Consider the following 13,993-nt stretch of genomic DNA (forward strand, 5'->3'; position numbering starts at 1 on the left):
GCTTGCACTTAGCATGTGTGTATGCGTGTGCTAACTACCACTTGCCACCCTTTTCTTCCTGCACAAGCAGAAGACCCTGTTGGTTCTGAATCTGCGTTATGGGGAGTCTATTTTTGGGGGGGGGATTAAGCTGTGTTAAACTGCTGTATTTTGAGTTTCATTGAAGGGAGGCGTGGAGGATTCTGGTGTGAGCTTACCCAGTTTCTTGGCCATCTTGAATTGGAAAGGAGAGCACTTTGTGTCACTGATGGAATGAATGTGTAATATTCGGTTATGATCCCACCCCTGGCACACAACTAATGAGCGTGAACCGCTGGCTGATGCGAGAAGCTGCCTGGCGTATCCCAGGCTCATGTGTCGGATTGTGGTGCTTCTGCATTTCAAGCTGAAGTGTTCTCACTTCTGCAACGCTTGTCTTGTTAAGCTGACAATGTAAGAGGGTGTTGTGCCAAACCTAGTGGCATGCTTGCAAATATGAACTCTGTGCATCCGTGTTATGGCTCCAATACTCTGGCCTTGAAAGTCCACCCGCCCGCTCTGTCCATGTCATTCCTAACAAGCTGTGCAGAGTAGCTTTTTAAAGATCACTTGTGAAAAAAACTCACTTTATCCTGGCTTGTTTGCTTTCACGTGATTCAGGTGCAGCATAGTGAAGCCTAGCCTGCTTGGGGCTTTACTCGCATTGTGCTCTGAAGCTAGCAAGATGGTGCTATGCCTGGCCGTCCAGTACTCGCCGGACTTATGTAGTGCTTTCAGGACAGGGTCTAGAAAGTGAAGCTGCTGTGTGCCAGGTCTTGTTTTCCACAAGTAGTTATGATGCACAGCTTTCCTCCAGTATATGTTGCATGCTGTGCCTGCATATTGGAAATGCATAGTGGTTAAACATATGCGCCATTCCCACGTGGTCTGAATATCCCTAACTAGGCTTTTTGTTTGGTCCACAGTATTACCGCAAAGCACAAGGGGCTTGAAGGGTTGAGCCAGGCTTCGGCTGAGTACCAGGTTCTACAGATCGTGTCGACACTGGATAACTATGGGGTGGAGTGGCACTCTGTGAGGGACAACGAAGGGCAGAAACTGATCGTCGGCATTGGACCCGAAGGTGTGGCCGTCTGTAAAGAAGACTTTAGCCCCATAAACAGGTAAGCCCAGCGTTGTTTGCTTGTCTCGTGTAGTCCGACATTGGGCAGCCCTCCCTCAAAGAGTAGTATATTTGGACACATTGCAAGGGACAACTTTAAAAGTTGTTGAGGTCTCTTGGCAACATACCCTTTTCAAAAGGTTTTAAATATCATGTAGCACAGTTCGAGTCAGTACTTTTTTAAACAAAGGATTTGTATATTTGCAGAGAAACAGTTTAGATCTTTCAAATTGAACACATGGTTTTGGTTTGTGAGGTTGGCTGTCCTAAATTACCGGAGAATTTACTTGACCATCAGAGAAGCTGGCAAAGGCCCAGTGGATTAGAATCCGTGCAACTGCCTCAGATTTGTCCATTTGGGCATGTGCTTTAATTTGACCTTGTACAAGTGGTGACTTTTTGTGGTATTAAAACAAACCTTTGAATTTGTAACATTGACTCCCTCTAAACCTTCATCGCTAAAGCAAATGGGCTCGTGGTGTTTAACACAAAATTATCACCACCAAATGTTTCCTTGTCACCCGAGTATGTGGCTGGCCCATCCTTGTTGGCATCCAAACCTGTAGTTAAATACACTTCTGGAGTGAATCCACAGCCCACTGAAATGCCTGCCTTGCTATGGCGGGTCCAGGTGCTGTTTTAAGGCTTCAATGAACTACAAAGTTGTTGCTACTCTTCTAAGGTCCACATTGCTCAAGCTGGCACCAACCATCAGGTTATGTGTCCAAAAGAGGTGACCTTAACGAGATTACCCCACACATAGCCAGGCATTTGTGCATACGTGCAGCCTTTGGCTCAACCAGCACTTCTACACAAGTGAAATCTGTGTTCACTGACCTCTGTGGAAGTTGCAGACCCTGTCACGGGTCATGGGTTCTTCAGGCACACACAAAACCCATCCGTAGATCTGAATGTGGGTCCAGTATGTGACTGGTTCCTAAATCGTTCATACACATTTTGATTAATTTATCATTTTAAATAGCTGGTTTTGACTGCTGGGCACACACCAGTGCCGGCTTCATGCGCTGCTACAATGTCGAGCAGATTTGAGAGATTGTGAGATTTGCTGTTACTATAGTCCCATTTTAGTAATGATGCAATGTAACCAAATCTCTTGTGTTCCCTTTGCAGGATAACTTACCCTGTAATTCAGATGGCAACCCAGTCGGGAAAGAACGTCTACCTTACTGTAACCAAGGAGTCTGGGAATAGCATTGTACTTCTCTTCAAGATGATCAGCACAAGAGCTGCCAGCGGACTCTACAGGGCCATAACCGAAACGCACGCCTTTTACAGGTGTGTGACGAGATGCATCTACTATGCAGAGATGTCATGCTCTAGGTTGTATGTAGGCCATTAAGTCCCATGTCCCCCCCCCCCGCCGATATGTAATAGAAGAGGCAAAACTACAAATATGGCTCATACAAAGAATAAACTATACCTCAGTTATTGGCAACTCCTTTGACTAGGTTACTATTGTTTAAAGTGGGGTGCTTTGCTGCTCTCGGGGAGGTAATCGAGTATAACATTCTCCATAGGCAGATCTCTTTACTGCAGGAGTTTAGAAAATTAGGCGATGCTGTAATTTCCATCATACCTACCCTGGAGCCTTTCCAAGATGAAAATGAACTTTTATCGTATTTTTCATTTCTGCCTGGAGTTATAAAAAAACCTGAAAAGAAAAACACTCCTATATCTCCTCTTGGGTGACATAGGGCGCGGGATAAAAAGAATTGTGCAGAGGGTGGAAGTTGGGCATGTCAGCGGGCAAGTTTCCGCATCATTAAATTCCTTTCCACGTTTGGCACCTCTAGTTGGCAGAATCTGCAATGCTTAGGATTCAATTGCACAGGAATCTGAGCTCCCGCATTCAAGCCGCCATTTTGACACCTTTCACAAGCGCTCCATTCTCGCAAAAATGTGCTTTTTCTTAAAAGGGCTACAAAACAGTTTGAAAAATGAGTGCGGCTCAGACGGACTGCACGGCTAGGCCATTGAACAAAACAGTGGGCGTTTGCATGGCTGGGGTGTGCAGCACTTGTTTTCACAGTCCATGGGTTTTGAAGGTGCTGTTGAGTCCGCTCGTTAGATGGCTAACTGAGAGCCAAGAGAGTTATCAATGCAATGCAGCAAAGTCTCGCCGGATCAAGATTCGAACTGTGTTTATGCCAGCCCGTTGTACTCTTATCATTAAACTATAAGGCATTAAAATAGCACTTGATGGTCTTATTCCTCAAATGATGAATTTTAAAATTCTCAAGCTTGTTTTTTTAGATGGTGCCATCCCTGTATGTAGAACTGGGCTTCACTGTATGACCTCTCTGCCCATATCCTGCGCCAGCCATTGATTCCCTTCTCTAAGGACTGTTAATGTCTGTAGTCGCCAACCTCCCTTCTATACTGGTGGACCTTCCCTCTTGCTGTCACACAGCAAAGGCATCCCTCCCATTGATGTGCTGAGGGAGTATAAAACCCTGGTTGTTTCTTTTTTTTAGATTGGGTTTATGTAGCGCTTGGCTCCTATTTGGATGGCCTCTTGGCTCTCCGGCAGATCTGAATGAGGTGGGCTCGGTCTGGTTAGTGGAGGGCACGGGGGGAGGGATGCAAGATGATCTCGACGTTGATGCATTCAATCAGAAGTACCCAGGTACCGTTTGTGAGCCTTCTTTCTGGTTGGCTTTTGTGGGGGGTATTTGAGGCATCTGTGCCCAGAGTGAAGGCTTGTGGTCTTGTAGTGGGAGGATGTGTTGGTCAGGTTTGTGATCTAGAAAGTTGGTTGGAGGTATAGCCTTCTGATGGTTGTCTGGGTGGGGTTGCTCAATTACCATGTGTTGAAACTTGGAATAGGAGTGTTAGTGTGGGGAGCAGTCAATGGAGACTTCCATGGGTGTTCGGAGCAGCCATCTGGTAGTGGTATACCTATGCTAGAGGGTAGTCGTGTGGGGTGGTTTTGAGGCCCCTCTGGGGTTGTTGTTCCTGCCAGAAAAAGCATGCAGGACTGGAGACTATAGAAGACCTAAAGGAGCCGACAACATTGGGTAGTCCAGTTGTGGTTTCTTAGGGCCAGTTAAGTCTTTCAATTTTTTTTTTACTGCTTTAAACATATTGAAGAGCGCTTCAGACCAGACACGTACTTTTTCCTTTTTGGCCAAATCAAAATATTGCCGAAGTGTGAGAGCCCATCTTCTCAGCAGCAACGATGTTAAATAACTTCTTCCATGGGAAGGTACCAGGGCCACTCGGAGTTTAATAGGATTTTTTATAAGCTGTATGTTCGTATATGCGCACACCTGTATTGGTATGTATAAATGGCATGCGGGTCATACTCTGCTAATCACAGCTTTTTTTGTTTTCCTCCATAGATGCGACACCGTTACTAATGCCGTCATGATGCAGTACAGCAGGGACCTTAAAGGCCATTTGGCCTCGCTGTTCCTGAACGACAATATCAACCTAGGCAAAAAGTATGTTTTTGACATTAAGCGGACTTCAAAAGAGGTGTACGACCATGCCCGCCGGGCTCTGTACAACGCTGGCATTGTGGACATGGCCCCCAGCACGGACCAGAGTGCCGCAAACTCCCCCCTCAAGTCTTCGGAGCACGACGTGAACTGCGACAGCTGCGAGGGCCTGAACTGCCACCAAACCAAGGCCCTACAGGAGAAGCTGCGCAAGCTCAAGGAGGCCTTGCTCTGCATGCTGTGCTGCGAAGAGGAGATCAACTCGGCCTTCTGCCCGTGTGGGCACATGGTGTGCTGCGAGGCCTGTGCCGCGCAATTGCAGGTGACTACATTCATAATCACTCACTTTAGATTTCAAATTGTGCATGTGGATGATATGCGTCTCCACAGCGTTGTTCTAAATAATGCGAGTTAAAGAACCGTACTAAAAAGTCAAAAATGGCCCATATTTAAACACCAAACTTGCAAACCGTCACGTTTGATATGTCCGGCATCTCCCAAACAAAGGCCTTTTACATTTTTTATTTTTCTAACTGTGGGCACAGTGCCTGAGTGAAACTTGCGGTTTAGAGATCAGAGACCCACCGCGAGTGTGCCGAGTTAGAACTACTCTTATGGTGTCTTGCCATGCGTTGGTCACTAAGGCCCCTGTGCTTCTTATCAGACGTTTTGTTGAACTATTTAGATGTATGCCCTTGTCAGCCTTCTGCTTTTGTTCAGGAGTTTGGAGTTGGTCGCCGTGTTTGCATTGAAAGGAAAGCCTTTAGCAAATCCTGCCACAAGCTACTACTTTGTCCTTCCCTTTCTCGACCGTCCTACCCTATTGAGCGCCTGTACATATGTCATTAAGGATTGGGGCAAATTTCTTTGTATCGACGCAGCTTTCATTTGTTTATAGTTTAATTTAAAAATGTACACATTTTTCTAGTCTCTTCCTCGGCTTAAATTTACGAGATTTCCAGGGCATTGGTTGTAGTACAGATGCAAACATAACAACATTTGCATGCCTTAAGCAGAAGCATTATGTGGCTTTGTAAACATATTTTAGATCTTATTTATGCTTGAGTCTCAATCCTCTACGCATTGGACCAGGTCAAACCAGTGCTGCTCTGCATTGTCTCGTTGCCCCTGATCTTTCCTCCCAGTCCGCTCATAAAAGGGCCGGAATCAAGTGCAGCTGATGCTATCCATAGGAAGAATGGCCTCTCTCTGCCTTGTACATTTGGGTTCCATCTGTAAGAGCTGTGACGCTGTCGTGGTCCGCCCAGTTCGCAAGCCATCTCTTCAGTCAAACTGTAGGTGGCCATCCAGCTGACTTGGCTGGAGGTTTTGTTGCATGTTACTTACCCAATTTGCGCAGGATTTTAGGTTGAGATGGCAAATTAGAATGTGGACTCTGGTTGAATAGGAAGTTTGGTCCAGCTTGGCCTCTTGAGAAAATGTGGTGCTTCTGCTGGTCCTATGTATTGCTGATCTTTTGCTGATGGGGAAATCCCTCTCTGCCTAAAGGTAAGGTGCACACCGACCATATGTTTACTTTAATAGAACACCTTGTATTATCACAGTATCAAATGACCATTTAGCAGTTTTCAGTTATTTAAAAATCTTGCTATTTCATGATACTAAAATGCATGCATCAGTCTCTCAAAGTGTGGTAGCGAGTGCAAGTCTGAAGTGCGGGTCTGCAAACATGTGCGCGTGTTGATGCATGGGAGAGAATCTATGTTCAAGAGTTCGGGAGTTAACGCTTGTTTAAATGGTGAAGAAACCTGAGTGCCACGATTGCACTTTGTGTTGGCCTCTTATTTACTGTACGGGGCTACCATATTGTGGCGATGACTGGAAGGCGCCCCATGGTGCCAATGGCCTTCAGAACCAGCTATGCGTGACTGCGGGAGGAGAGCAGCGAACAGCAGCAGTAACCCCGCAGCAGCGCAGACCATCCAGGAATTGCTGTTGGCACTGCAGAGCGAAGACTTTGCTGGAACCCGGTGGCCCTTAACGCTTTTAGAGGATTAACAAGTGACCAAGCCAACCAGTATGGTTGAACATGTAAAGTACGCATGCCAAACCCCCATCCCATGTTTCTTGCCTGTCCCTGGGGAACCATCCATACCATGGAGTTATGGTATGACTCATTTAAAGTATATATCAGGACAGCAAGTAGAGCAAACTGCACGGACGACCAGAAGGAGGTAGTCCTGTTTGAACTGCTTGGGGACGGAGGGCCTGCACATTTTCAGACACTTGCCCGGTGAGGATGTAGTGGTGCAAAGAGGGGCGGAGGGCAGAGGAGTTGAGGGCATTGGTTGCACCTATGAGACTGCATTTGAGATGTTCCAAAAGGTTTGCAAAGAAGCTCAACGTTGTACTGCAGAGTGCCTGGTGCCTTCTAGAGTGCAAGGGGCTGAAGAATCTCTGGACAGCTACGCCACTGAACCAAGGACACTCATTGCAACATGCAATGTTACGGCTTTGTTTGTGTGTATATAATATATATATATATATATATATATATATATATATATATATATATATATATATAATGTGTATATATATCCGCATAATGATGGGGACGCACGTGCAATGCTAGAATGGTTGAGGATCGGTAGGGACCCACACTTGGCGAAGGCATTTGAGCTGGCCAGGGCTGAGTCTGCCAAGAGCATTCGGACGCTGTCTCACAAAGACTGGGTACAAGGTGGGGGGGGGGGAGTATTACCCTGGCTGCACAGGCTGTGCAGCCGAACAAGAGGGCAGAAGGTGGCAGTTTTAGTAAGAACTGGGCAGATGGACAGACAAGGGCAAAGCCTTGTTGCATCTAGCGTGTGGGTGGTGTAGTCCTCCCACAGGAGTGAGAATGTCCTGCTCTGTCTGCGGCGTGCAGGTGTTGCAGTGTAAACGGATACTTTGCGAGGCAGTGAAAAGCAGCCAAGGAACGGTTTTGTTGCCCCAGGACAAATGTCAGCATGGTGGAAGAGCTGGAGGGGGGGGGGAATAAGACACCAGAGATGGAAGAAAGGTTGTGGCTCCACATTCATGGGGAGTAGTAGTATGGACCATGGGATATGGTGAAGGTCAATGGTGCTGACCTTGAGATGAAAGTAGACTTTGGGTCCCCTTATACTATGGTGTCTCCTGAGTTGTAGGAGTACACCTTTTAAAAGTCAGTGGACGGCCTTCTACATACAGATATAAATCCCAATGCTTATGCACATGTTCCCATCGCCGTGTTGGGGTATGAATGGGCAGATATCCAGGTCTTGGGCTGGAAGATGAGGCCATTGTAGCTGTATATAGCCTACAAGGGGTCCAGTGTGCTCGATCGGGATGAGCAGGCAGCGTTGGACATCCAGATAAGCCTGTGAAGGGCTGTACCTGTTCTGTGTGTGGATGCTGAGACGCATATGTCCGGGGAGAGCCTCAAAAACATGTACCCGGCAGTTGGGAAAACTGAAAGATTTTGCACACAAGATTGTGCTGAAGAACTGGGTGAAGCCTATTGCACACAAAGTAAGGAACATCCCAGTACCTTCCCCGAGAGGGGCTCGAAACAGAATTGGACAGGATAATTAGTGGCCATTGAATTGTCAGTGGCTGTCGCCTGTGGTGTTGTCAAGGAAGCAAGTTGAGGACTGAGGATGTGGGAGGACTTGGGTGATTTAAATGGCAACATCTGAGTGGACAGACATCCTCTTTCGAACATTAACAAGTTGTTGACCACCATGGGGCTAGTGTCATGGTTTTCAAAGTGTGACTTTTCCTCAGCCTACCACCAGATTGAACTGCACATGAAGTCTTGGCATTTAACTTATTTTATTACGCCGCATACATGTTCCGTAGGATGCTGTTTGGGTTGGCATCTGCAGAAGTGGTTTTTCAGCATCTGGTGCAACAGTTGTTTGGTGGTTTGGCTGGAGTGAACTATTTTCAGGATTAGGTTGTGGCAGGTAAGCTAATGTGGATCTGGGGGGCTATAGTAGCTTTGACAAGGGAAAGGCAGAGAACAAGGATGGAAAATGGGCAGTGTGTGGAGCGTGCTGTCTGTCTGGGTGATGTGGTGCGGGTGAGGATTCCCAGTTTTTGTGAAGAAGGTGTTACCTGTTTTTGGACTTTGAGGGTGATTGTGTAAGGCGAGGTTATGTAAGATTGCATGATGGCACAGTGGAGCAAGAGCAGGATCGCCGTCCAGGATGTCTGGTGTGTGTGGTCGATGGATGATGGATTTCCTGACTTAATAGATGGGGCAGTTTGTGGAGGTGATGGGCCGGTGCCTATAGTCGATAGAGAGGAGGATGAGCGCCCAGTGAGATTGTGGGTTGATGGTGATGACAATGCTCGACAGACTGCCATTGGTGGTGTAGCAGAGCATTTGGCTGTGAAGCTGTCAGTGGTGACATTACGGCTGCAGTGGCTGGGGTACGTTGCTCCAGTAGCATCAGAAAGTTGCGAAGGAAGTAAGTTGGATGATTATATTTTGTCTAGGTCCTATAGTGTTTGAACTGGATTTAGCAAATGTGTTTTCTAAAAACGTTGTCCCAAGTTTTTTTATTTCGCCTTTTTCCCCCCTCATGTTTTCCTTCCCTGACGATTAGTGATTTTTGTGATGCGGGTGGGAGGTGTGTAGTAGCCCAGTGCTTTGGCGTGCGAGGCCTCGGTGTGGGGGTTTGCGAACATTTGCATGTGCGTTTTGGTCCATGGGAGAGAATGTGTATTCAAGAGTTCGGGAGTTAAGTTGTATGGATGGTTGAAAAAAACGCGGTGTGCCACTATTGCTTACCTTCATGTTGGCCCCTTTTTTACTGTAGGCAGCTACCCCAGGAAGCTGAACACTAGTCTCAGACATCTGGATATGTGCCTGAAAGTTTCGAGATCTACTACAAATCAATGGTACCGGGCAGTTGAACTGGCTTTCGCTCTGCTTCAGTTTACTTAAAAGCCTTGGGCACTTTTCCTGCTAGATTTTGGTCCATCTCCAAACTATAGCAGATCTGAGGAGATCTGGGGCGCTTTAGCCTCCTTGGGGCTCGTTATGGTTGTTTCTACCAGTAGAGCAGCTATTGGCGATGAGTCGTTTTGGCATTCTTAATGGTTTTTTAATGGAATCCTGAGTGCTCGTGCAGCTTGTATTAGAGGTTTGCCAGATATCCTGCAACATCCTACGGTTCGACCTTATTTTTGCCATTACTTTCATACCGCTTTCCCAAATAGTGTTTTTCTGCTAAATCACGATCATGCCACTAAAGTCTCTGCTATTCAGCGGAATACGATGCAAAGTTAGATGCACCGTTTTACTTCCAGTGGTGTTTGTTTTTTAAAAGGTGATGTAATCGCCAGTTGATTTTTAAGTACCAAAGTAGGGACCTTGTTCAGCGTTGAAACTCGTTTCCTCTAGTGAAACCTAATATTGGTACATTAGAACCGAACTATAGCCAGAATATAGAAAACATTGGAAATGATCTCTTGAGCTTAGGTCCGCCATTGTACAAGATTTCCTCCAATTCCCGACAGAGGTAAATTGGAGATTTTCTTTTTGGTTCAATGAAAATGTTTGTATATATCTGCTGTTCTGACTGGTGATCTTTCAGTGTGTTAAAGTGAATTGAAGTGTCCCTTTTGAGTGTTGGGCAGAACTGTCACAACTAGTCAAATAAAATTTGAGCGTTCAGAAGATTCCGCTTGCGCTATTTAGTTACTATAACTGAAGAGAAGATGTAATGTTCTTGACTTAGCAAGCATTCGTTTACCTGATGAGCACTTGCACTTGATGTGTAATTTTAATAACCATTTTGGGATAATTATCCTTTATTAAACAAATTTAATGTAATGGTCTATGCTCTTGTTTTATGCACCCACTACTTGTGCTTTAGAATAGAACAGTAGCATTGACTCATTTACAAGAGTTTGCCTACTTGATTCATCGCTTTGTTACTACCTCTTATGTCCTACCCTCTAACGATGGCTTATTTCTGCTCTTAACAAACGCGTAGCACATTGGAATGCAGTGCATTGGGGTCACTATTATCTTGCCCCATTCCACTTCGTCATGATGGTGGTGCCAGCCCGTGTCACGAAGCGACGCACCCTCCACCTGAGTCAGAACAGCTATGCACTGAAAAAGCATGGGGCTCCTGCTCTTTCAATTGAACGCAAAATCATTGCACATATCTCATTTTTAGCAGCTTTTGACTCGTTGTTTTTGACTGCAACTTGCCAGCATAGTTCTGGGAGCCATAGTTTGGATACAGCCGTTGCAGTCCTCTGGGAGAGCTCCGTAGAAGAGCCCTGATTTATTCTAAATGACACGTTATGTATAGCTCTCCAAACCATCTGAACACCTGTGCTACTGATCTGCCTGTAGAACTGTTATGACTCTCAAACATATAGTATGATTGGTGAAAAGTAAGGAAATGCTTCTTGTTGCTCTACTATATTAATTTTGATAGGATTTATGTATGGTTGGTATTGATGATTAACCCAGAACATAAGTGGTTCTTCCACTCACCAGTGGGGTCATTTTCCGTTCACGGTCTGTATGCCATGAACCGGGAAGCCTGGGGTACAAAAGGTTGCGCACAGAAGTGCAAGGTGCTTTGGGTTGGGTTTCTGAGTTCAAGCCTGCAGACCACGAATGGAGACGCAGCAGTTAAGTGGAGTAGCAGAGGGTGCCTCGCCACTGAGGGAGGACTGTGGGGGTTGGGGTTGACCCGAAAGAGGCCAGGGGAGTACTGCAAACAAAAGACCCACCCTGCAGGTGTGGCCTTTTCAGCTTGGAAACTGCAAGGTTGCTCTTTGCCTTGGGGCATGGTTTTTAATGTTCATACGAATGCTGCTGCATCTTCTAAACCAGTTTCCCTTTTCCTTTTTAGTGCTGCCCTGTGTGCCGATCGTCTGTGGAACATGTACAGCACGTCTACCTGCCCACCCACACAAGTTTGATGAACCTTACTTTGATATGACAATTGGACTGCTGTTCACTTATTTTCAGACATTATGTGCACTGTACCTTGTTGAATGGCCTGCACTACCGAGCTGCAATAATTGTGGTGAAACCAGTCGGTCTCTCCAGCATCCGGCCCATTTGAGGATCCGAAATTGAATTAGCCAGCAGGTGCTCATCGAAAAGGAGCTGGAGCTCTCCCACCTTGTTTTTCAAGAACTGAGTGGCATTGAAGCAGCTTTCTCCCTTTCCATCCACCCTTCAAGGGGCATTCCTTTCTTATAGGACAATGTTGCCAAAGGAACATTTTAAGCAATGTTCAAAGAGTTGTGACCTCTGATGCTTAACCTAAACGCTGATGATTGCCGCTAGCTGTCTAAGGCATTTTATCGGATTTTATGTGTGAATTTTTTTTTTCCTTCTGATGACTCGATTTTATTGTTTTTAAAGTAGGGAAATAGTTTTTGTGTTTTTAACTATCTTTGCTTTTTAAATAGTTTGTTCCATGTTAGTTTGGTGTTTGTTAAAGCTAGATACAAACAGTATTAGAGACAATGCACATGTAGATTCAAAAGACTGCACACCGATTTCTCCGACTTAATGCAGAGCATGGAACTCTGACGTTCAGTCCTCATGAGAACTGACTAGGGACACATGGGTGGGCTAGTCTTTATCCATGACACTGCCCGGATATTCAGATTTTGTTGCTTTCCTTTTTAAAGGGAAATGGTGATTAGTGTGTGCAAACTTCAAAACGCGTTACGTTTTGCAAGGTTACTATGTTTTAAGATGAACTGTTCTCTGTATTTCAGCCCCACTCTCTCAGGAGTTGGTTTTGTGGGACTAATCCAAAGCAATGCCCATTTACTCAAATGGCATAACTCTACAAACGGTTTTATTATAAATTGTACATTTAAGTGTTCAGAGAAGAATTATCTTGCTTGAAAATTGGTTACACTTTTCTGCCCTTTGCTCCCAACGTCCCATCCTCATTGGCATTCTTTTTCTTAATACTTGCCAACCTGGGCATTTTTGGTCTTGAGCTTGCCAATAATTTCCTTGAGATGCAGAAGAAATTGGCAGACCGTTTTGTGTGCAATACTAGCTGTGTGAAAAGCTGGGAAAATATTTTACTGTCACTTTACAGCAAAAGTTCCTCTATTTTTTATTCTTTTGATATTGCCTTAATGTAGCAGTAAACGTGTTCTTTATGCATTTTGTTTCTTTGCACAGACATTTTGTCAAACTCTTAACGGAGAGAAAAACTACTTTTTTATGGCTCATGCACATAGCCTTGTACTCCCGAGAGGTATTTATTTTTTCACTTTGTAAAATACATGTAGTTTCCAAAAAAGCGGCGACAAACTTCAATGTTCTGTGTGCCAGACAACTTCTGTCTTGTTTTATATTCTGTTCTGTAGAATAAAGGACTAAAATGGATTTATAACATAGCTTCGTCTGCTCCCTTGTTTCTTACCTTCCTTGTAGGACCTTCCAGAATAGGAGAAGAGGGACTTGTTTTGTAAGTGCTTTTCCAGTGGTTGAGGGAAGTAAATCTGAAATGTCATATTTGATTTGGCAACGAGTAAATGTCAATGTATACATGTTCCTACTCCAAATGATCGTTGTGGGTTTGTATTGGCCTTCAGGGGCAAACATGTGCCTTCGCCCTCTGGAAACCAGGTTCATTGTCAGTGAACCAAAGCTGTAGCACTGCTATTAAGTAATATATGGGAGTAAAACAAATAAAGCCAGCACGTCTTTGAGCAACCACCAGAATTATAAGAACCTTTAAAACACTCAGTTATATAATCTAATGGGGCCCTACAAAGAGAAGCTTTTGATGTTCTGTGAAGTATTGTTTGGAAAATTCTGATAAGCTTCTCAACTCGGCTCTGAAGTCGGACGATTATAGCCACTTGTTCTAGCAATTTGTCTTCCTGCCACAATACACCTCCACCTTTTTGTCTCAAAAAATTACAGTACGAGATAAGACGCCTTTGAAACACTACCTCAGTATCTGGCAGTAACTATTTAGGGTTAGGCCAAAATGACCGAGATCACCAAAAATCCGACCACATTTGTTCGCATATGTATATGTGGGGGGGTAAAGTTAAAACAAAATGTATAGGCATACAGTGGAGGGGCTGTGGGAGGGGTCTCCCCCCACATATATATGCGAACAAACCTTGACTTATGGTCGTTTTCTCCCAAGTTCATATTTAAACTGTACCTGGGGAGTTAGGAGGCCATGTGAGCTTCCTCTGGACCCATCACCCCGCATTTTTCGATGTTCCCCAATAAGGTGGCCAATTCCTTCAATGTCTTGTTTAAAAAAAAAAAAAAAACTTTTTTTTTTTGGCAAGTAAAGTCTTTCTTGGCTCAGCTAGCTCATGGTGGCTTGGGATGTCGTGTTCGTCGGGAATCCGTGCCAATTTGCTCCTCACTCCA

General features: G+C 45.0%; 1 protein-coding gene across 1 annotated transcript in view; it reads left to right on the forward strand.

Annotated features, from left to right (window-relative positions):
- Positions 1-12,993, forward strand: part of MYLIP (myosin regulatory light chain interacting protein) — a 60,503-nt gene extending 47,510 nt beyond the window's left edge. The window contains exons 4-7 of the mRNA XM_069613563.1: positions 945-1,142; positions 2,273-2,437; positions 4,504-4,924; positions 11,472-12,993. Coding sequence (XP_069469664.1) covers positions 945-1,142; positions 2,273-2,437; positions 4,504-4,924; positions 11,472-11,561 — 874 coding nt within the window. The 3' untranslated portion in view covers positions 11,562-12,993. The remainder of the gene's footprint in view (positions 1-944; positions 1,143-2,272; positions 2,438-4,503; positions 4,925-11,471) is intronic.
- Positions 12,994-13,993: the final 1,000 nt, after the last annotated feature.

Source organism: Ambystoma mexicanum, chromosome 5p, assembly GCF_040938575.1.
Source record: "Ambystoma mexicanum isolate Mex_15411 chromosome 5p, UKY_AmexF1_1, whole genome shotgun sequence".
Classification (NCBI taxonomy): domain Eukaryota; kingdom Metazoa; phylum Chordata; class Amphibia; order Caudata; family Ambystomatidae; genus Ambystoma; species Ambystoma mexicanum.